The sequence below is a fragment of the Pseudopodoces humilis genome, chromosome 23 (assembly GCF_049639895.1).
Source record: "Pseudopodoces humilis isolate 2021_Gansu_Grassland_sample_001 chromosome 23, ASM4963989v1, whole genome shotgun sequence".
Classification (NCBI taxonomy): Eukaryota; Metazoa; Chordata; class Aves; order Passeriformes; family Paridae; genus Pseudopodoces; species Pseudopodoces humilis.
The window spans coordinates 3451363-3472724 of NC_142222.1; the positions used below are offsets into that span (position 1 = coordinate 3451363).

The following is a 21362-nucleotide window of genomic DNA, read 5'->3' on the forward strand; positions in this document are numbered from 1 at the left end:
GAAGGATTTTCAGCACCAGATTTTTCCCCGTTGCTGTCAAAGCCAAGAACAAAAACTTTCTAATTTCAAGATTATTATTGTTGTACATTGTTATACATCTGACCTTTGAAACATATATTCTCTATAACCACTATCTCTTACTTTGTGCAAAGTTCATCTGTTATCTAAATAAATGTCAAATTTGGGGTCTTGTTAAGCTTTTAGCTTCAGTAAAATAACTGTGAATTTCTGGAGTTTACTCAGACAGTGTAAAAGAAACATTTTTTTCATTGATTTTGACTATTCAACCTTTAAAATTTCACAGACTGTATTTGTTCTTGTGTTATGAGAAAATTATTTTCTATTCTTTCCATGTCCCCATTTAGTTATCTGCTTTCCAAGAAACTTTCCCCACAGGAACATCTCTCTGGGCCCTTGGTGACTTTTACTGCTCTTTTATGAGTGCTTTTCCAATGTCACAATAATTTGGTTGCTTGGTTTTTGAGGCAGCAAAGTCAGAAAATCAGGGCCTGTGCATGCTCACAAAAATAATTGTTTAATACAAGAGACTCTAGAAGCAGACAGAAGATTGTCTTAAAAGTAACCATGAAGACATGAGCTTAAACAACAAGTAGTTTATTTAGCATACTTAGTGTAATAAATAAATCCTTGCACATGGTAATTCTCTAAGTCATCTGACCTTTCTCCAGAAGTCCCTGTTCCTTTAAATGAAGTGCTCTATTGTCCTTGTGAGGACCAGCACAGGTACCCAGAATTAGACTGACTTTGGAATTGATTCTTTCAACACCTCAGAATCTTCTGGCTCAAAAAAAGGTTCCAAAACAGGTTTTAATTTGACTTCTTCTGGCAGCTTGTGAGGCTCTTCTCTCCTCTTCTCTCCATCTTTTAGAAGTGGAACCAATGTTTTCCAGTGCTTCCCTGAAACTAAAAACAAAAGGAATGGTTAATTTTTTTCCCCTCCCCAGAAACAGAAGAAAATATACAAGTGGTTTGAACAGGAAGCTGATGAAAGAAGAAAGAAGCAGGAAGAAAGGACTTTGTGGTTTTCTTCCCCATCCTGTTCCACAAGTTTTCCATATTTCAGCTGGCAAGTACTGACTGCACAGTTAAATGCTTTGGTGCTGGATGCTGAGCTCCCAAACTCTGGAACTTGGGGTGTCCAAAGTAGCTCCTTGGTTTTTACTCCAGAGAGCCAAACTGGGAGCAATGAACCCATTTCATCCTTTGCATTTTGTGCAGGCTGAAAACGCCATCAACTCAGTCACTGCATTGCCAGTAGGTGCATAGCACTGGCTGCCCTCTGTCGATTAATCCATGCTGCTGCTATCACCAGAGTGCAGCCCACACCAGGACTTGGGTTCCTGAAAGCCTCACCTCTGCCAGGCTTAATGGAGAAACTGGGATTTCGTCTGAGGTCCCCAGAGTACCCAGGGTCTTCGTTGATTATGCCCAGGTTAGTGTTCCACGTGGACCAGTTCACTTCATCAACCCTGGGGAGACAACAACAAACCCTAGATCTATTCTAAGGATCACCAGACAGCTCCAGGATCAGTTTATACCACAAACCATCACCTCTCAAGCCTCAGATCTGACCCAAAAACCAGACTAAACTGACCACTGCAGACACTATTAGTGCTCTATTCTTCAGAGTGCTCCAGGGGGAAAGTTCTGCTTCCCACCACCAGATACTTGAAGTAGTTTGTCTACAAAAGATTGTTGGCTTGATACACAAACAAAGAGGTTACCTGAAGCACCATCTGTAATCATCTTGGCCATCAGGTGTGATCCCCACCAAGACTTGCTTCCCAGAGCGGAACGAGTGCCTCAGGCAGTTCAGGTAGCTGTTCTCAATGTCCAGGATTGTGATGGCTCTCTGCCAGGTAAGAGAAAGCAGAGCACTGAGGGGCTGCTGGTCAAAGTCAAACAAATCCTGAATTCTGTCTTTGTTTCAAAAACCCCGAGTTTTTATCATTGCCAGCATCTTAGGGCAGACATCACCCTTTGTTAACATGTCACTGAAAATGCTGAATTACTGCCCTGTGAATAAAACTAGAAGTTCCCTTTCTTACCTCAAACAAAAACTGATTCTGGTAAAGATTGGTTTTCCCCTGATCAGGATTTTCCATCATACAAAGCCCAAATAATTTTGTCCAATTACAAAAATACTTCTTTTCTTACATTCTGAACATCTGTGGAACACTGGGAACGTCTGCTTAGGCAAAACATCAAATATACATGGAAAAGGAACCAATACATTTTTTTTTAGGACCTGTTCAGGTGAATCCAAAAGAAGCAGTGACCTGTAGATACATCAGCTCTTAAGATTCTCTGTGAAATCTCCCAGGGTTTCCCACACCTTTTTTTTTAGACAGCAGCCTCACAGAACCAACACACCTGGAGCTTCCAGATGCTCTTGCTCTCCTGTGCAATTTTGTTGACAGTCTCCCCCATCAGTGCAATGAGCATGTTGAGCAGGAGGATGTAGGTGAGGATGACATAGAGCACCAGCAGGATGACAAACACAGACTTGAACCTGTAGTTCTCTGTGAACTCCAGGTCCCCCATGCCAATGGTAAACTTGAAGAGCTCCAGGCAGGTGTAGTAGAGGCTGTTGTAGGAGGTGCGGCCTCGTTTTGTGTGGCAGCACCGGGCATAGTCAGAGATATTTGTGTCCTGCCCCTCGTTGTCATCTTCAATCAAAGTCACCACAGCTGTAGCAAAAAGAGAATTACATTCACACAATGGAAACACGGTTTGAGATCGTAACTTCATTGCAAGCAGTGAAAATGAGCAGAAAGATAACGCACATTCCCTCCACAGCACATTGGCCCCAGGGAAACTTCCCTCTAAAATGTTCCCCAGAACTGACACCCTCTTAGCAGGTGCTAACTCCGTTTTCTCCACATAGAAAAGGATGACTGGTTTTCTATTCAGCTTTGCAACCCAGGGATGAAAAGCTGTATGAAAGTACTACAGATTATCGTTATTCTGAAGAAATTTGATTTTTTAAGTAGGTTAATTTGTTAGTTTTTAGCTTGGAACAAAAAGTCTAAGCAACTTGAAAACTAAAATTTTCTGAGATTCTTTAAGGTAACAAAAGGTAATTCCAAGTAGAATACTACCTGTAGAAAATCCCAAGAGAAATACAAGATAGACAAACATGAAGCGACATAAATCTCTAAGAATCATCTGTAAGACAGAAACAGATGAAAAGATTTTAAAACTTGTATGTAAACTGCAACAGAAACTGGTAGAAAATACTGCTTTGGCTCAAGAATGCATTTGCTCTGAACTGGCTGTTCGTGCATTAAACTGTTGTTTATCCAGATGAGATAATAAACTTTAATACAGGAAACATTTTTCTTGTATTCATGCAAAAAAAACCCAACTATTTACACACAAGTGCAACACATACACATGGGAACAGTTTCCTCTTTGTAAGTACAAACCCCATAAAGGCAGTTGCATCTTTCTTCCCCTCTTGGGCTGGCTACATGACAGAGAGGTTCATTAGCCAGTTACTGCCTCTTAGCTAATTGCTGTGTTTGGCAACATTTTATCTATACTTGGAGAAATTTCCAGCTGGTAGAAAATTGGGCCATCTCACACCAGAGCAGCCTGTACTGTTCTCAGTCTCCTTGCATCCATGCTTACCCAATTATAATTATTTTGAAGCATGGCAGGTAATAAAAGTCATCATCATCATCATCCTATCAATACTACTATAAAACATGTGGGTGAAGAGCAGAGGGTTTTTCTACATCACTTAAATTTTATCATTTCACTCAGAAAATAGTAACAAAGGCTAGCAGAGTCACATGAGACGCAGACACGGCCATTTGTGCCCTGGAAATGGGGCTGATGGCAGAAGTTCCTGCTCTGAGGCTCTGCTGCCTCCTCAGCCACTCCCTGCACTGACCTTGGCGATCATGACAGAGTAGATTCCCATCTGCTGGAAGCCCCGGGTGTAGTAGAGCATGTTGGCCCAGCCCAGGGCCAAGGAGAACACCATGGAAGCCACATAGAGCTCCTGGCCACAGAAGTACAGCACCACAGAGCTCAGCAGGAGCAGGGAGTGGACAAAGCTGGAAGACAAGAGTGGCGTGAACACAGAGGGCTGAGCTGGCCACAGGTGCTGGGAACAGAGCAGAACAAGGGACTGTCCAGCTGGGAAGAGAAAGGGCCTTGGAGAGGCAAAGCTCCCTTATGGGAGGATTTCTGCATAAACAATACATAAATCCCACTTGGAGATCTATTCCTAACTCTGCTGCCTGACACACTGAACATTCAGACACTTAATTTGCTTTACCTCCACAGGAGGTCACTGATCCAGACCCATTTGTTCAGTGATAACCACTGGCAACTCTACTGTTGTAAAGACCCAGGAATTACAGCAAAGCTCCTATTACAGGTGGCTTCAGCCTGAACTATAGATCCCACACATTCATCTGTTTCAGGCTGAGATGCAATCAAAGATATTAGAGCTTACAAAAGAACCTCACTGTAGCCATCAACTATCAGTGTCCTGAGTGATGGGCGCCTCTGCACGAAATACTGGATCTGAAAAGGGAACAAAGACCAGGTTTGCATCAAGGAAATATTAAGTATCTCCTATGAATTAATTAACTAATCACTGAGCCATGTATCAGGGAGCTGGTACCCATAAAACACCTCATAAGAATGGTTCAAAACCAACACTGGTGCAAGATCTACCTTTCCAGTAACACCAGCTCAAGGAAAATCATCTGTACCTCTTGACTAAAACATGGATTATCTAAGCAGTCAATGCTCATGAATAGGAAAAGCTTGTTTGCTTCTCTTCTGCACCTACCCAAACAGGGAAAGGAAAACTTTCAAATATCTTACCCCTCTTAAAAAAAAATATAGGCCTCCCAGTACACTCAGGATCTCTCCAGCTACTCGAAAATATTCCCCAGTGCTGTAACCAAAGGTGAAGGGAGGCTGTAGAACACAGGAAAACATATGTTCAGCAGAACTGGAGATAGGAAAGACCTGGCCTTGCCAGTAGCTGGAAGCAATTCCATTTCTGGGGGAACAGTTAAGTTTCTCAGTGTGCTGCAGCAAGGGATATCATGCAATGGGTGGTTCCCCTGACACATGACAGGAGTAATGTACCTTTTCATTCTTCTGTACAGGTCTGTAGTAAGCAGCTGCAGTGAGGATGGTGATGTGCATGGTGTAGACAAAGAAGTTGAAGTAAAACAAGTGCTTGACAAACCGGTCCCACTTGTCTTGCAGCAGCCTGTTAAGGGGTTCCACCAGCAGCATCTCATGACGGTTCTGTGCAGGAGAAAAAGGAGAATTTTGCTAGGACCAGAATATACTCGAATTTGAAAAAACACATATTTTATAAATCTTCAGCAAATGATCCCTCTAGTTCCCTTAAGCTCAGGGTAGGAGGTTGCTGTTTCATGGAACTAAGGGAAAAGGTGCTCTGTGTGGAACATGAAGCTTTCCCCAGCCAAGGAGGTGCAGTACTCACTGGTGTCTCACTGCTGTAGGCAAGGATCTCAAGCACTGAATTTTTCTCACAGGTGTCTATACAGGACAGGTCATAAAGAGAGGAGTGGACAGGTCCATAGGCCCATTCAGTGAACTTCCTGGACAAGTGTCTGCACTCAGGGTCTTTGATCTCCCGTCTGAGGATGTAAGCGAAAATCTAATTGCAAAAGAACAATACAACCAACGTTTCAGTGCTAATGGACTTCTCATTCCTCAGCCTCTCCACAACACAGGAGGGGTAATTTCTTCCTAGTTCAACTGAGCTGAAGCCAAACCACTGGAGCACTGCAGAGATCACAGTCTGAAATAAACACAGTTGATTTCCTCACTGTGTGATGTGAGACAGGAAATACAAACACCTCTTACAGCTTGGCATTATCTGTTTCAAAACTGCAAGAGAAAAGCAGAGATGTTACACACCTCTGAGCACAATCACTTTGAATGGGGACTGCCAGAAGATGAGTTACATCAGCCAGTCAAAAGTAAAAGAGCTCCAGTGGTTCAGATTAAATCAGAGACCCACTTTCTGTTTCCTCTGGGGCTGCCTTTCATACCAGTGGTGCGTGAATAACACCAGCTGGGCACAGACACACTCACACATTGTAGCCTTTAAGGACTGAGCAGTTAAACTGCAGCATCAGTTCCTCTTAATTAAAAAGCCTCAATAATGAAGTCCTAAAATCCATTCTGCATAAATGTTTTACACATTCTCTCTCTAATGTGATACAGCAATGGGACAGTCAAACAACTTTGTTCACCTACCCCTATCTTCCCTGTTTTGGCTGCCAGAGTTAAAGGAGTCAGCCCTTTCTTGTTGGTGAGCTCTTCCAGCTTGAGGATGGGATTAATTTTGGCACCAAGGATCAATATGTTATTATACATCTTGGTTACAAACTTGGTGTTATCCTTTGTGTTATCTGCAATCTCCACCAGTGTGTGCAGGACCATGTTGCCCATGGAGTCCTCAGCAGTGATGTTGGCTGCCTGGTAGGGATTCTCCAGGAGGAATTTCACAATGCAGAGCTGGTTGGTACAGGCAGCCAGGGACAAAGGAAGCTCTCCTATGGCAAGCAATGGGAAGGAGTGGTCAGGAAGCCCAGTACTAGAGATGCATAAACAGAAACATCACATTGTTTTCATCTTTCACCACGAGAAAAGATTAATTTCTCCATCTGGAACAGCACCAATTCTTGTGATAGCTGTTAAAATAGGTTTTCTTTGGTTTAACTACATCACAGGAACACAGCTGCTTAAAAAAACCCTGCCAGGACAGGAGCAGGTGACAAAGGATACAGTGCTCAGAGAACAAAGGAAAGCTGACACCAGGCTCACACTGAACACCATCAGCTACCAACTGTGTTTCTTTATTATCTCGGTCTTTGGCAGGAAATATTTGGCTTAAAGGTGGAACAGCCCATCTGGTACTTCTGAGCCTCCAGTCCCACATAAACAGGATTATTTAACAGCTTCCACTTGGGATGCTGCTAGGACAACTCAATCAATAAAGACCATACTGTGCTCACTCCTACCAAAATAAAAGCCAGATTTCCCTTTGATTTTCCTGAAGAACTCCCCACAGGCTCTGGCATGAACATCTGCTCCATTCTGGACCAAGAGCTTCACCAGGTACATGTTCCTCCTCTCGATGGCGATGTGAAGAGCAGTCTGGCCTACAGAGACAGTCACTCATCAGACAGAAATCCTCAACATTTAGTACAGACTGAGAGCATTCAGCAGAGCAATTCCCTCAGCTCTGGATGCTGGAACTGAGAGCTCTACAAGCTAAAGAACTCTAGAACTGAACAGGAAAAAACCACACAAACAGCAAATGCAAGTCATTAAATCATTGTGTACCAAAAATGGCAGAATCTTGCACCTAACAGGGCACAGCCCCAGCACATATGCACAGATTGTCAGTCACATACTGGAACTTTGGAGTGCATAAGGCCTCATGCACAAGACTTTGAGAGCTCTGCCTGACCCCATTTCAGTCTGAGCACCCTAAGCATCCACTGCAGCAACTGTTTCTCTCACCCTTGTAGTAGTTGTCAGTATATTCTGCATTAACAAACTCTTTCAGAGTTCCAGTTTTCCTTGCAATATCCAGCAGCAAGGGAATGGTATCATTTTTCCCATCATGTAGATTCAGCATGGCTTTCAGTAAACAGGTTTTGCCAGTTTCAGGCTCTGTAAAACAAAAAATTACAGGTATATAGAGTGGTTACAAACCCACCATCTATACCAGGGCAAACAGGAATTAATGAGGTTCTTTTCAAAAGACAAGAAACCTTATTTAGTGTTTCACAGGAAATTTCAGCTCCTGTAACCTTCCAATCAATGGGTTGCCTAATCAATAGGGCTATTAAAGGACCTCCTGCAGACATGTAACATAATTATCTTTTTTTATTTTCATCTCAGGAGCACTACTGGAAGGAGAGGAGGGCAACTCAAGGTATGTGACACTAAAGGGTACCTTTGAACTCCTCATCTGTGAGATGCTTGAAGGTTCTATTAAGGTAGAGTAGCAGGTCACTGAGGTCTTTTGTGTTGCCTTGGGCTACAGCATCAAAGATCCTTCTGCGGTCATAAAATTTGAAAGCTTTTTCTGAGCAGCCTGTGATGGAATCTGTAGATAGGAGCCTAACAAGGGGAAATGTCAGTTACCTAAAGTCAGATATTTAGCAGGCTTTTCATCAACTACCAGAACACTGTTCCTCATTTGCTCATGTGAAGCAGTAAACAGTGCAGATTAGAATAGGTACATCTGCAAAGACTAAAAGAACAAAGTCTGCAAGCAACTCCCCTGATAAAATTATGATTCTGTTGCTGAAAAGCTGAGAACAAGTCTTCAAAGAGGCATTGAAGTTTGGCAGTGTAACTGCAAGCCTGAAGCCAGGCCTTGTTCTCACTCTGAGCCATGTCCATTCACTGAGCAGCCTCAAGCAAGTGAACTGAGGCCTACTGCCAATTTTGGGCATAATATCCATGGAGACAGAGATTTTTAGAGATGTCAAGAGACAACAGTTATTGTCACTTTCAATTGCAACACTCTTTAATTTGGCATAGAAAATAGTGAAACTGAAAAAATGGTCATGCTCAAGTGGAGGGAACAAATGCTGCTCTAAGAACTACAGCCTGGAGTTTTCAACTACTCATTACACAAGGCAAACTTACTTGTGAAGTTTGCCCCTCTCCAAATTCACATGGAATTTGATGACAGAAGGTGCCATCAGGTGATCCATCTGGCAGAAGGAGTCCATGGGAGCCATGTCCTTGTCACTGTCCCCCATCACAAAGCGGCCCCGTCTTGCAAAAATGTTGCTTTTGGGTGGTTGCACCTTGGTGCTGAGTGGGCCCTGGGGGTTGTCAGGGGTTTCCTGGACAGAGTCCTCCCCATCCACATGTTCATCTGTCACTTCAGATTCCTCCATGTCAAAACTGCCAAACTTCTTCATCTTCCCAAGAATGGAGGACATGATGAGCCAGCAGACTGTGAGGAGGGACACAAACACCTCAAGTCAGCACATACAGGACCATGAGTCCCCTCCTGCCTAACAATGTTTTCCAGAAATATCAGTGAGTGGATTGGTTTCTCTCATCCCAGAAATGAGGCAGATGGACACATTCTCACTGTACCCACAGCCAGAACAGTTAGTAGGGTCTTTATTCCATTTGTTCCTGTTCCCACTGCCCTTACCCATTCCAGAATGGCAAAAGCAAACCAGAGCATCCCAGAGCTTCCTGTCCATTTCACTGCAGAGCTGAGCCTCAACTACCTCTGCATAAAACCAGTGCCTCATCCTCCAATCAGTGGCAAAGCCTGAACAATCTCAAACCCCAACAATCTCTGCTTTTCTTCTCTACTCTCTGACTGGTTTGTGCCACAAACCATCTCATGATTCTATCAGGGATGTGAAAAAGCCCTGCTTGTGCCATAACCGGATCTCTGGGATGCCGAGTACAGAGGGCTTCCTGCACCCAGGAAAATGATCCCTGAAGGACTTTGCCAGAGTTATGGCAGTGCCTGAAGGAAATTGGAGTGTGTGATCCTTGAGGGATGTGTCACCTCAGACATGAGGCACAGAAACAGAGAGGAAGAAGTTACCACAGATAAGATGAGACTGTAACAACCACACGGCTGATCTTGTCTGATTCACAACCACACAAAACATGACACAAGCAACAAATACACAATCAGAGAATGGTTTGGGTGGGAACAGATGTTAGAGCTCATCCAGTTCCACCCCTCTGCCATGAGCAGGGACACCTTCCATTATCCAGAGTTGCTCCAAGCCCTGTCCAAACTTGCCTTGGACACTTCCAAGGATGGGGCAGCCACAGTTTCTCTGGGCAGCCTGTGCCAGGGCCTCCCCATGCTCACAGATAACACAATCTGCTGAAGGCGGGACAGGTTGCCCTGTTTTTTGTTTGGTTTCTTATCAACCCATTTTAATCAGACAAATATTGTCTTCATGCCAGTGAATGTAAAATATCCTGGAATTCCAGCAGTGGAGACAGGAACACATCATATCTGAATTGTTGCACAGCTGCCTTTAGACACGCTCTGAAATTCTACATTGCTTGGAAATCCTACAGCTTTGAGCACAGGAATGTCACTAAATCTTTAAAAAGCCTCAAATTATAAACCACATCAGAGTTGTCAGTAATTTTCTCTGTACAGTCTGTGTGAAAACAACATCATGAACATGCTTCAAGGTTGTTTCTCTTCACAAGAGAAACATTCTGAGGGTTGTGTGCAAACCTGAATTAAAGCTGGATTTTCAGTTCTGTGGGAATAATTCATATTTACATCAAGGGTAACTTACATTTTTCTGTAAAAGCAGGACAGGAAAGAAAATTTTTTCATTTGCATTTTCTATAATTTTGTACAATATACATGTAAAGAAAACATCAATTTGCAAACTTGCACATTTAGGGTTACTGGAAGCAAACCAGCATAGCACAGATAAAATACTAAAGACTGCAATTTAACTTGCTCACCTTTCACGTTCTTTGTCTCCTTAGAATCACTCTGAAAAAATAACATCTTATTAACTTAATTATCCTAAAAATAAGAAATAAAAATATTTCTATTTGGAACAAGATATTAAAATTACAGTAGAATTATTATTACAATGAAAAAGGAATAAAAACAGTTCTATAAAATATAGAAAAAAATACAGTGGAAATACAGTCATGTACAATTTTAATTTTGTCTTATTTGATCTCACATGGATTGAGCCAAAATCATCAGGGATTGGCTACAGAACACACAATCACTTATTTTCCACAGAATAAATATAAATGTGCAGAATAGGCTCAATCCTGTCTCCTGGCAATTGCTCAAACCTACATTATACGTGCTTTCCTTTCAAAACCCTGCTGGTAATATATTTGATAATGAAGACAAAGCTGCATTTCCTCATGAGTAGGAATCTAAAAGGAAAATAACCTTCACAAATCTGTGGAAGGATGGAAAAAAAAAAAATAATAAGCATTATCTAGTTTAAAAAATGCATAATATACCTGAACTCTTTGAAACCCATGTACACAGAAGTTTGATACAATAAATAAGGAAATATTTTGGATAGAATGTCTTGCCACATCACAAATAATAGAATTTAGAAATAACCAACCATGTTATTCAAATATACATGCAGAACTTACAAATCAGAACTTACAAATACTGACCAAAATCCTGTCTTCTGAAAAATAGTCCAGTCTCAGTAAACACCCACTGATCTACAGGAATTTGGTGCCAGATATTCCTCCTCCAAGGTGCCTGGACTGCAAAGCCCTCAGAGTTTGCTTCTCCACTTCATTTGTCTGCAAAATGTGATGATTTTTAGAACCAAAGGAAGTTCACTGGAAAAACAGAGAATAGAGCAATAAGATAATTAAGAACAATTCTGGAACCAGAAGCATCAGTGGCTTCTATTCCCAGAGGTTTAGCCAAGCTCTTTACAAGAATTGCAGTAAGTTGCTGTTGTTTTTCTCTCCCCTTTAATTGCATTTACTAATGGATATTCTTCTCCAGATTTCCTCTTTGTAAATACACTCAAGTTTGCAAAAAAAACAAAAAAAAACAGCACCCAAACCACCAGACAGCAATTGTTTCTAGGGATCACAAGAACTTTGTAAAATATACCACGACCACCTTTCTGGACACCTTTCTTGGGTGGCTGATTTAAAGATAAATATTTTAATGATAAGCTGATTCAGAACAGAGTTGAGGAAGAACCAGTAAGTCCTAAAGACTTTTTATTGTTTCATGTTTCTCCTATTTTTTGTTAAATTTTATATATATATATATGTAACAGTCAGCCTCTAAACATTAATGTTATGAGGAAAAAAACCCAATTTTATCTAATCCAGGATTAACACCCTCAAAAAATCAGAGCTGTGTCATGTATTGCTAAATATATAATTTACAAAAGATTTTTCTTCTGCAAAAACTAGTCTAGAGAAACAGCTTTTCCAGAGGCTGTTAGGTTGGGAGCAACCCCTCAACTTCCTGAGATTTTGAGTACAATCTGAAATTATTCAATGACATTACCTGTCTCTTGTTTTGCAAAAGATGGGTGTCTCTCTAGTCTTGCCATCTATCCATGAATATATAAAAGAATTATATATCTGCCTATTTAATATCAAACTAATTAGATTTGTGGTACTCAGAGTAACAAGGCTGTTTATTAATGCATAAATATAGATTACCAATAGGTAGGTCCTCAGCAGCATCCACAATGCTGCAAAAGCTTTTGATGCAACAGCATCATCAGCTCTTTCTTGTTATACAATAAAAATTAAAGCAGACCTGCTGATAAAAATTATAATAATGCAAGAGGGAAAACAACATATAACAAATTCAGACTTTTTCCAACACCTTTAGTCTACATTTTCTCTGTAACGTGCCAATAGTTCCCTAAACATGACATGGAATGGAAATGAAGCTATCTCTGTAATTAAGATCTCAGAACTCAGCACAGCTTTCTCCTCATCAAAATGTCAGTCCTGATGTTCCTAATGAGCAAGAGTGGAATCCATGTCCATATTCCAGTGAAAACCTGTACTTCCTAGGAATGAAACTATATGCAGATAACATGAAACATATTACTTGCTTCCCAATGTCATTTGAGCAAAAGAAACGTATACATAGACAGTAAAGTATAAATGTTTTAACATTAAAATAAAGACTAGGAGAAGAAAGAAACTCTAAGAGCATAACACAGGGGATAAAACTTGGAAATTTTAAGGGAGTTCACAAAGCATCAGACAAGTTACAGACAGCAGCTTATCTCTCCCAGTCCTTTCCAACATGTTTCCTACCAGGAAAATAAGCCTTGCAAGAAGTGTCTTTTTATGCAGGAAGTTAATGGATCTTTCCCAGTCACTCAGATAAATTTAATGTGATAATTACTTCTCATTTCACAAATGGGAATGACACAGCAACAAAATATGCAGACCCAGGAGAGGCAGACATTAAATGCAGGGGTTATGTCCCACTGTAATGAGTGAGACAGTATGTGGAATAAAGTGAAAAAAACCACTATAGAGTCAGAAAAAAACAGAAGCTGCATCTCAGGCCATTCCAAATAATGACTTTATTTACTCTGAAGCATCACCATAGCTGCCCCCACAGCAGCATCCACATCCTTCCCGTAAACCACAGGGAATGGAAAAATCCTCTCCACTTCCTGCCTCAGCACCTCATTCCTGGCAAGGGCGCTGCCGCTGCCCAGGATCCTCCTCACCCCCACCTCCTCCAGGTGCTGCACAGGTAACATGGAGCAGAGGTTCTCCACAAGGCCACGGCACAGGGCTCTGGTGACATGTCCCAGGGACAGCTCAGAGGCACCAATGCTGCTCACTGATGCCAGCAGCTCAGGAAGGTGTCTCTCTCCAAATATGGTTGGGTGGACTGAGAGCTTGCTGTGCTTTTGGGCCAAGGCTGCTTGGATTATCCTTGGGTAGATGGCAGATTCCTGAACCTGAAATCCTGTAGATGGGAAATAATTTGTTACCAATCTGAAAGGGAGTGGTGTATTTCACATGTGAACACTTACAATGGACACTGATGCACCTGTTCAGCAAAATATTGGATGACTTTTACTGTGCCACAAAGGCAATTGTATGTCCAAGATTATGAACCATAATTTTGCCATCCGATTGTATCCAGAATGTGCCATACCTGAAATCTTTTTCTGATTACAGCAACTGCCTTTCCTGACAAAAACAGCCACTCCTCATTGCCTGTACTGTGCTAAATTCCACAAAACAGTATCTTTAAAGAGACTAACAGCAGGGTTCAGCTTCAGTGTCTGGATCCCATGTGAAAGCAACATTCACCTCGAACACTTACTGAAAGAACAATTTCAGAGCTTATTTCTGCAGTGCAAAACCAAAGAGATTATTAAAAAACCTGTCAACGCCATGCCTAAATCACTTAAAAGATATTCCATGAGTTTGAGTTTTAAAATCCCTTAGAGTGCTGCAAAATATGCACCAAAAGGACTCCTTTGGACTGAAGTCACACAAAATTAGACGCTGGTGTCCTCAAATCTGCCAACCTTGCCTTTTGAAAATCTACTTGCAGAAAATAATTCTGTCCTTAAAACAAAAGAAGGCCTAGAGGGAATATGAACGTGGAGTCCAAGCATGGCTGTCCCAACATGTTCAAAAGCTTCAGCAGGAAATTCCAGCGATCTGGGAAGCATGACCCAGAAATGACATCCTTGTTCACTTTATGGCACGATGGAACAGCTCCAGGCTTGTCCCTCTGCCTCAGCTTCCTTTTGTCTTAATGATCAACCTCAGTTTTGTGCTTCAACTCTCCTTGAAATGACTTACCCAGCTCTTGTGCCCACTGTGCCACCATTCCCACAAACGTTGCAAGCACATTGCCTCCATTGAGTGATGCTGCCACTGCCAAGTAGTCACCACTGAAGTAGGGAAAATAAGTGACAGCTGAGGAAGGATCTGGTGCCTCTGGAGGCTGGAAACCCAGGGGCATTGAGATGGTCAGCTGAGCAGAGGTGCTGATATTAAGAACTAAAACACACAAAAAGGGAAAAAAGAAAATAAGCAGTGTTTTATGAAGCTACCCTGAAGGAGAACTACAAGAAAAACAAATTAGATACCAAAATGACCACACCTGCATCAGTCCTCTCAGTCAGACAGGAATAAACAGAGCACTGGAAATCTCCCAGAGCAATTCCCACTTTTGCTCCTTTGGGTATTCCATGCCATGCACAGGTTGTCCTGCCTGCAATGCTGCCAGGGTCTCCCACCTCTGGAAGCAAGTGGACAGGAAAGCCAGATTTTTTCAGTCTGGAAGCAGAACAACAGTATTGGAATAAAGCAGTTTGGGAATATGTGGGATTACTACAGAAAACTCTTTGAAGTCACAGATGAACCTGGCCACACATTTGTGGCTGCTGGATTTATGGATGCTTTCACCTCTTCAGAAAGTTTTGTCTTGGACAGGGACAGCATTCCAGCCCAGTGGGCTGGGTAAACCAGTCTGGAAGGATAAATAGCTTTCCTTTCTATGCAATCTGAGTACCTGAGATTATACAGTACATATTCAGCAAGTTTAACCTACTGATGTCATATGTACAAGAAGGGCCAGGGTGAAGGGACAACTGCAAAACGAGCAAAAAATGCAGCTAAGTATCAAAGAACTTCAGTTGTCATGCAATTAGTAGTTCACAACAAAATCAGGAAGAGTTAAGTCCAACAAACTCCTTACACAATCAGCTGCAGGTGCTACAGCAACACCACCACATTAGTAATAGTTCAGTCAGCAAAATGCAAATTTCTGTCACTCTTTCATACCTTGATGAGAAGATCTTTCATTTTGGAGTCCTGGCCTAACCTAAGCCCTGAAATATATAAGGCCTTAGCACTCAGCCCTGAAAGAGCAAATCATTTAAATAAATAAGTAAATAAATGAACTGATTCCTTCTAAGATTTCCTGTAGCTTAATAGCTCTTAAGTATTGTCACAAGTAAGTCTTAGAAGTTATGAAGCTCAGCTCAAAGAACTACAGTGGTAACTGCTTACCATGGCACAGGCAACACTGTGGCTGCACTTGTCCATCCCACCCCACCACAGAAAGGGAGAGAACAGCTTGGAATCACTGATAAGTCTCTCAGCTCTGCTGTTTGTAGGTATTTTTAAAAATACTGTGCCAGATTTTATTATTTTTAAACAGAGCAAACTCTCAATAGCTCTTCAGTACAGGCTACAACTGATTAGGATTAACTCTCAATCCTTTTTTATGTTTAGCACATCAACAGCCAGGGCCCAAAGAGGTGTTCACACTGCCCGACACAAGCAGTGCACAAACCCCACTGAATGGCCTCGGCACTTACATGTCAGTATTCCAGCTCTTGTTTCTGCAGTTAAAATATCCCCAGCTGGCAGCATTCTGGACAGACATGAGTGGCTTCTTCAGGTCACACAGCATGGCAACCACATAGTCCTGGATGGTGCCAGCTGCATCATAAGCCTTCAGAAAATCTGGACTTTTAAACAAGATGTTTAAAAAAAAAAAAAAAAAAAAGAGAGGGGTTTTTGCATTAAGGCAGTGAGAGAAGATGACTTTCATTGCTAGGGGGAACTTCAGACACGTGGGTATATTTAAATATCAAACAGCCACCCCAGTGATCAATCTGCATTTTATTGTTTTGGTTTGATTTTTAAATGGAAACTTATCTCCAGATGGAAGATGGAGAGAGGGCAGCTTTATGGAATAGGTTGTCTAGGTTCAAAAGTACAGCACTGAAAAAATTACCAGGAAAGTAGTAATTGTTTGTGTGAAATAAAACAGTGCTTTGTTGATCCTGGAGCATTACTGAAAAATAGGTAAATTCCCACTTGTTCTGGGATCCACAAGTTATAGAAATGGAAATGTACCAAATGTGAAGCAAAACAAAGCAGCTGGACTCATGACTTATGCAGCTCTAAAGATCACACCATGCTCCATATATTTGCTGAACACATAGTGGAAAAAAACCAAGATCTAATAATTTTTTCCCCATTTATTGAACCTGAATTCATTGCAGAGGAAGAGACTGGCTCTTTGAGAAAGATGAAACTGAAGAGCAAATCTTGCTGATGCCAAGTCATAAGGGAAAAAAATATATCCTCTGCAAATAGGCCATAACAAAGCAGAGCATTTGTGTCACCTCATGAGGATCTGTCTCAGTGTCTGAGGAAGGAAGGAACTGAAATTAATTTAGAGACTCTGTTTTAGCATCTGGCAGTAACCAGACCAAGCAAGTCTGTTTTAGGCACGTCTGTACTTTCCCCAAAGCAGCACAAGGCAAAATGACAATGTTCAAACTGCCTTAACAGAGCTCCTCTGAGCAGTATTACAGACTAGAATTAGTCTATGATACTTTAAAGCTTCTGTCCCTATATGGTCAAAAGCTTATCCTTTTATTAGAGATCTGTAGTATTTTTACAGAGTCAGAGATTCTTGCATGCTCTTGCCCTAAACCAGGACACATGCTTAATTGCATGTAGTTTATATCAAATACTGCCATTTTAAATACTCTGACTACTTAGTTAAGATTATGCTCACAGAGAAACACAACCCCTCAGCCTGTAGCAGCATTAACATGCTACAAGAATACTAATTGTCACATAAATTCAAGATGAGAAACAGCCTTTTGAGCAGCAATGTACCTGTTCTTTAAATACCAGTAAACTGTGGCACATCCAAATCCTGTAGCCAGGCTCACATGTGACTGTGGCAGGGGAAGAGAAGACAGGAAGGTGGGGCTGCAGCGGCCATCCTGCCAGGTGACCAGGTGGCTGACCTTGTCTGGCTCAAAGGCAGGGCCTGTGTCACTCTCTGACCACTTACAACCTGAAAACAAAACAGAATCCAAGAAATCCAATGACTCCCTGCTGCACAGCCTACCTGACATTCCTCATTTCTGAACACACCTGGTCATTTGTTAAATATATCAGAAACAGAGCCAGTAGAGACTGTAATCAAATTAGTCTTAGTTTTCAGCCCTAGATAACATCATAATGCAAATCACCCTTTGTGACACAGAGGGTGGTATTCAAAGCCTTCCTTCTCTTGAAGAGAGATATTAAAGACACATCTTAAATAACAGGTGAGCCTCAAAAAAATCCAACCACAGTCTGCTATGGGAGGAGAGGAGCTGGCTTGGCAGCTCTCACATAAAAACCTCAGCTGGGATGTGCCACATCACCACCTGGAGAATGCTATCTCAGTATGAACCGCCCAGGATGGACAGCACAAAGCTGCAGCACCTTTGGAGCCAAAGCAACAAGAAACCTGGATCTGTGAGTATTAAGCAGTGGACTGCAAAATGCTAAAGAGTAAAACACTCATGTACTACACAATAGTTTCACCAAAGGTAGGACAGGGCTCAATTCATGATTTAATTTGGTTTCCTAGTCCAGCATGATCATTTTGAGCACAGAACACCACACCCTTGAGGAAACCTTGACATTCTTTCACTGAAGAGGAGAGGCTGGGCTCAAGCACTGTTTGCCAGCACATTCCAGGGCACAGCTCTGACCTCTCCTAAGCCATCCCTGGACACAGGGCAGGGATAGGACAGGTCACTCACTCTGGAACCGAGGCAAACTCTTGGGTTTTGGAGAGGAAGCAGAGTTTCAAGAGAAGAGACTCAGCTTCCTGACTCGCACAAATATGGCTAAAAAACATAATTCTTGGGTTGGATACAGGGCTTGGAAGTCACACTCAAACAGTAAAAAGCAACCCTGAAGGCTGGGAGGCCATGAGAAATATGCAAAATAAAACACATACTTTTTCTTGTTCCCTCAATACCCTTTTCCATCAAATCTGTTTGAACTGAATTTCCAATGGACTTGTTTTTCTAGTTTTAAATGGATTCTAAGAAATATTATTAGTCATAAATCTAACCCTAAAGGATGCCATTAAAATTTTTATTTGTGTCCCAGAGGTCCTGGATTCACTTAGTCCACTCAAAACAAATGAGAGCAAACACTCTCTTTCACTTGGTAGAAATGAAACTAAAGTGGCATGTGGCTTTAGGACATAAAATATTTACCAATATGACATAAGGATCTGTGCCTATGAATACACAAAGCTTTGTTATGCAGCTCCTGGGACAGCTGGAAAGCAACAACAGTTCATTCAGTCCATCAGCCTTTGGACTTCTTTCTTTCTAATCATTTTTAGTATTTAATGTAAAATTACAGCCAGTAATGAATAGTACAGTGCCTCTTCAAGCAATTAAGACCCTGACAACTTCTGGCAGGCAGTGACCAGCACTTTTGGGAAATCTGCTCTGTGGTTTCCAATAAATCTTTACTTAATCTGCATAACTCCTGATATAATAAAACTTGTATAATTGTCCAGATGAGCACATTATAGGGTTAAATGAAAAAAGACATGGACCCACATTCTGGAAGCCGTAGACTTCAGTAGGTTTATAAGGCATGAGCCAAGAAGATAATCCATCCCTATCTCAAAATGTAAGGCCTGGATTCTTCAAATATTCTCACTATCACAAGGATTATCTGGGTATTTGCACAACCAAGCCCCACATGACTACCTCACTGCAGCTGATTTTGTTTCTAAGGTCTTGGCAAGCAGCTGAGCATCCACAATCCTGACCACAGTCTTTTCTCAGCTCCTACTAACAGAAACATAAGCAACAAAATGAATGGAACATGACAGTCTATGTAGGACTTGCTAGGAAAAAGAAAAGTCTTGGGATTCTGGGTGGGGGGGAACAGAGTTATTGAGATGCTGGCCAACATCTAGATAAGGGTTTTATGAGGTGAATAAATCCCCCTGCAAGTTATTCACATGATGCAGAAGTTCTTTGAAATGGCAGTAGACAGCATGTGATGGAGAAACAATCAACAAGCCACAAATATGCTATTCCTCCTTTATATAAATAACTGTGCTGACTCTGCAGGGATGTCATTAGGCTAACTCCTTTTTATCATGAACTATAGTGAGTAGCTGAAATTTTAGTAAAAAAAGCAAAATTCCCATAAGAGATCTCCTGTTAATTCTGTTTTAGAGAAGACCAAAGTGACACAGCAGTTTAATCACAGAATCACTTCCCTGTTACAATATAGTTTTCTGCATCATAATAGTGTGAGCAGGAATGTTAAAGAATGAATGTTACCTTTATCACTTTTCCAAAACACAACCCCATGCATTTGTCCAGAAATACCAATGTGGGTGACTTGCTGAAGCTGCTGTTGAGGCAGAGCAGCAAGGCATTCATTCAATGCTCTAATGATTTTCTGGACATCCTGCTCCATTCCCTGCAATCACAAAGCATTATCTTGAGCATGAAGCCATTAGGATTCATTCAGTGTATTTATTAAACAAGGCTGCTTTAATCAGAAGCGAAGGACAGAATTCTTTTAGTTCAATAGGATTTTTTAGAGCAATATTCACTACTAAACTGTAAAAAGAAAATAAAAGAAAAATTGCAGAAAACCACACAAACCCACAAAAACTAAAAATCAATAGTAGCAAGTTGAGCCTCTTAAACTTAAGGCAAAATAATTTTTTATTTCCTAAATAACCACATTCAACCATAATTTTAAAAAAATCCATGACAACTGACTATAAACTTTCATTAATTCACCTTATCTACTGCTCTTCATTTTCCTCACAAAGAAAATTACCCATGTGTTCAGACAGGAGTGCAGTCTCCTCTACCTCTTCCTAAAGCTCCTCCCTATTTACTCACTGATGATTTTGATTATGCTGATATTCCATTGCTGGATATTCTATTCCTAGAACCACCCAGCAAACTGACAAAACTGCTTGATCCCCAGGAGAAGCTTTCACACTTTCAAAGGTTCAAGTTACTTTGTGACAGATCAGTATGAAGATTACAAAACTATTACAACAGAGTCTACAAATAAATGTGAACTTTGTGCATAGGTACTTTAGGCTGCATAAATTGGCAGGAGGAGAGTTGGCCTGTTTGGTATCCTTGGTATCAGAAACAGTGCACAGTTTTTATGATTCTGATTAATCCTTTTAAGATTGACCAACACAATGGATGTAAAGCTCTTTAACAGAAGTACTTGTTCCTGGTTATTTGCACAGGGAGTTTCCAGTTATGATTCCACCTCACACTGAAGTGCAAAATAAAATACCCTTCCAATTGGCAAGCGCATGCTGCTTCCTGATTGGGTGTGTTAAAGATCGTTTTAGAGTGTCTTAGGCAATATTTTAAAACCTGGATCCTTCTTAAGTAGAGCAGCTCTGCTTGACTTCCTTGAACGGTGAGCAGGAGGTGTTTTAATTCTGCTTTTTGATATCCAGAAACACGCTGCCAATCTAGGCACAAAAACAATCCAAGAAAGGCACTGGACTCTGCCCAATGTACCGAACACCTCAGCCACTGCAAGGCAAGGCCAGTGTCCTGCAATTTCCCTCAGCAGCCCTTACCTGCGGTGCAGCCCCCAGGCTGTCGCCGTGTGCCTGCGTCTCCCTGGAGCAGCACTGTGCCAGCGCCAGCCCTCGCTCTGTCCCTGTCACCAGCGCTGCCTTCACCGACGTCGTGCCCAGGTCAATGCCCAGCACACAGGTGGGCCCAGGCCCGCCCGCCGCGGCCATGAGGGGACGGCTGTCACCTTGCCCAGCACAATCAGAGGGCCCAACACCCACCGTGCTGAACCCGACACGGCTCCCGGTGCCGCAGGGCGGGCTCCCAGGGACGGGGGCAGGAGCGCGACCTGGACTTCACCCTCAGGCTGAAGGTGCCTCTCTGCTTTCAGCGCTCCCCAGCCACTACCCCTCCACTGTGACAGTGACAAACCGCCCCCTCCCC

The 21362-nt window shown here is 41.9% G+C and overlaps 2 protein-coding genes across 3 annotated transcripts; both read right to left on the reverse strand.

Annotated features, from left to right (window-relative positions):
- Positions 1-599: 599 nt before the first annotated feature.
- On the reverse strand, positions 600-11297 carry LOC102104952 (transient receptor potential cation channel subfamily V member 1). The gene is made up of 17 exons (XM_005525728.2): positions 11215-11297; positions 10525-10555; positions 8698-9013; positions 7997-8163; positions 7558-7710; positions 7053-7193; positions 6286-6584; positions 5504-5680; positions 5137-5301; positions 4867-4962; positions 4490-4560; positions 3920-4085; positions 3123-3189; positions 2395-2711; positions 1746-1873; positions 1375-1490; positions 600-924 (listed from the first exon to the last, which is right to left on the reverse strand). Exons 3-17 carry the CDS (start codon positions 8997-8999, stop codon positions 755-757), a joined length of 2535 nt encoding a protein of 844 aa, XP_005525785.1. The 5' UTR covers positions 9000-9013; positions 10525-10555; positions 11215-11297; the 3' UTR covers positions 600-754.
- Positions 11273-21340, reverse strand: SHPK (sedoheptulokinase). Of its 2 annotated transcripts, XM_088066362.1 has the most exons (8): positions 20981-21337; positions 19695-19836; positions 17215-17398; positions 15897-16049; positions 14675-14850; positions 14371-14571; positions 13281-13519; positions 11273-11388 (listed from the first exon to the last, which is right to left on the reverse strand). In XM_088066362.1, the coding sequence occupies exons 1-8, from the start codon at positions 21146-21148 to the stop codon at positions 11386-11388; spliced, it is 1266 nt and encodes a 421-aa protein (XP_087922488.1). In that variant the 5' UTR covers positions 21149-21337; the 3' UTR covers positions 11273-11385. The 2 variants fall into 2 exon arrangements, with proteins under 2 accessions (XP_087922488.1, XP_005525786.2); XM_005525729.3 differs by lacking the exon at positions 11273-11388 and having other exon boundaries at positions 13106-13519; positions 20981-21340.
- Between the last annotated feature and the right edge of the window lie 22 nt (positions 21341-21362).

Excerpts from the sequence above, each read along its gene's own strand:
- SHPK (XM_005525729.3), bottom strand. The coding sequence starts at position 21,148 with ATGGCCGCGGCGGGCGGGCCTGGGCCCACCTGTGTGCTGGGCATTGAC. Across the intron at positions 16,050-17,214 it reads TACTGGTATTTAAAGAACAG|TCCAGATTTTCTGAAGGCTT; the intron begins GTACATTGCTGC and ends CTTGTTTAAAAG. Across the intron at positions 14,572-14,674 it reads GACTGAGAGGACTGATGCAG|TTCTTAATATCAGCACCTCT; the intron begins GTGTGGTCATTT and ends TGTGTGTTTTAG.
- LOC102104952 (XM_005525728.2), bottom strand. The coding sequence starts at position 8,999 with ATGTCCTCCATTCTTGGGAAGATGAAGAAGTTTGGCAGTTTTGACATG. Across the intron at positions 5,302-5,503 it reads CCTACAGCAGTGAGACACCA|AACCGTCATGAGATGCTGCT; the intron begins GTGAGTACTGCA and ends TCTCCTGCACAG. Across the intron at positions 4,561-4,866 it reads TATATTTTTTTTTAAGAGGG|ATCCAGTATTTCGTGCAGAG; the intron begins GTAAGATATTTG and ends TTCCCTTTTCAG.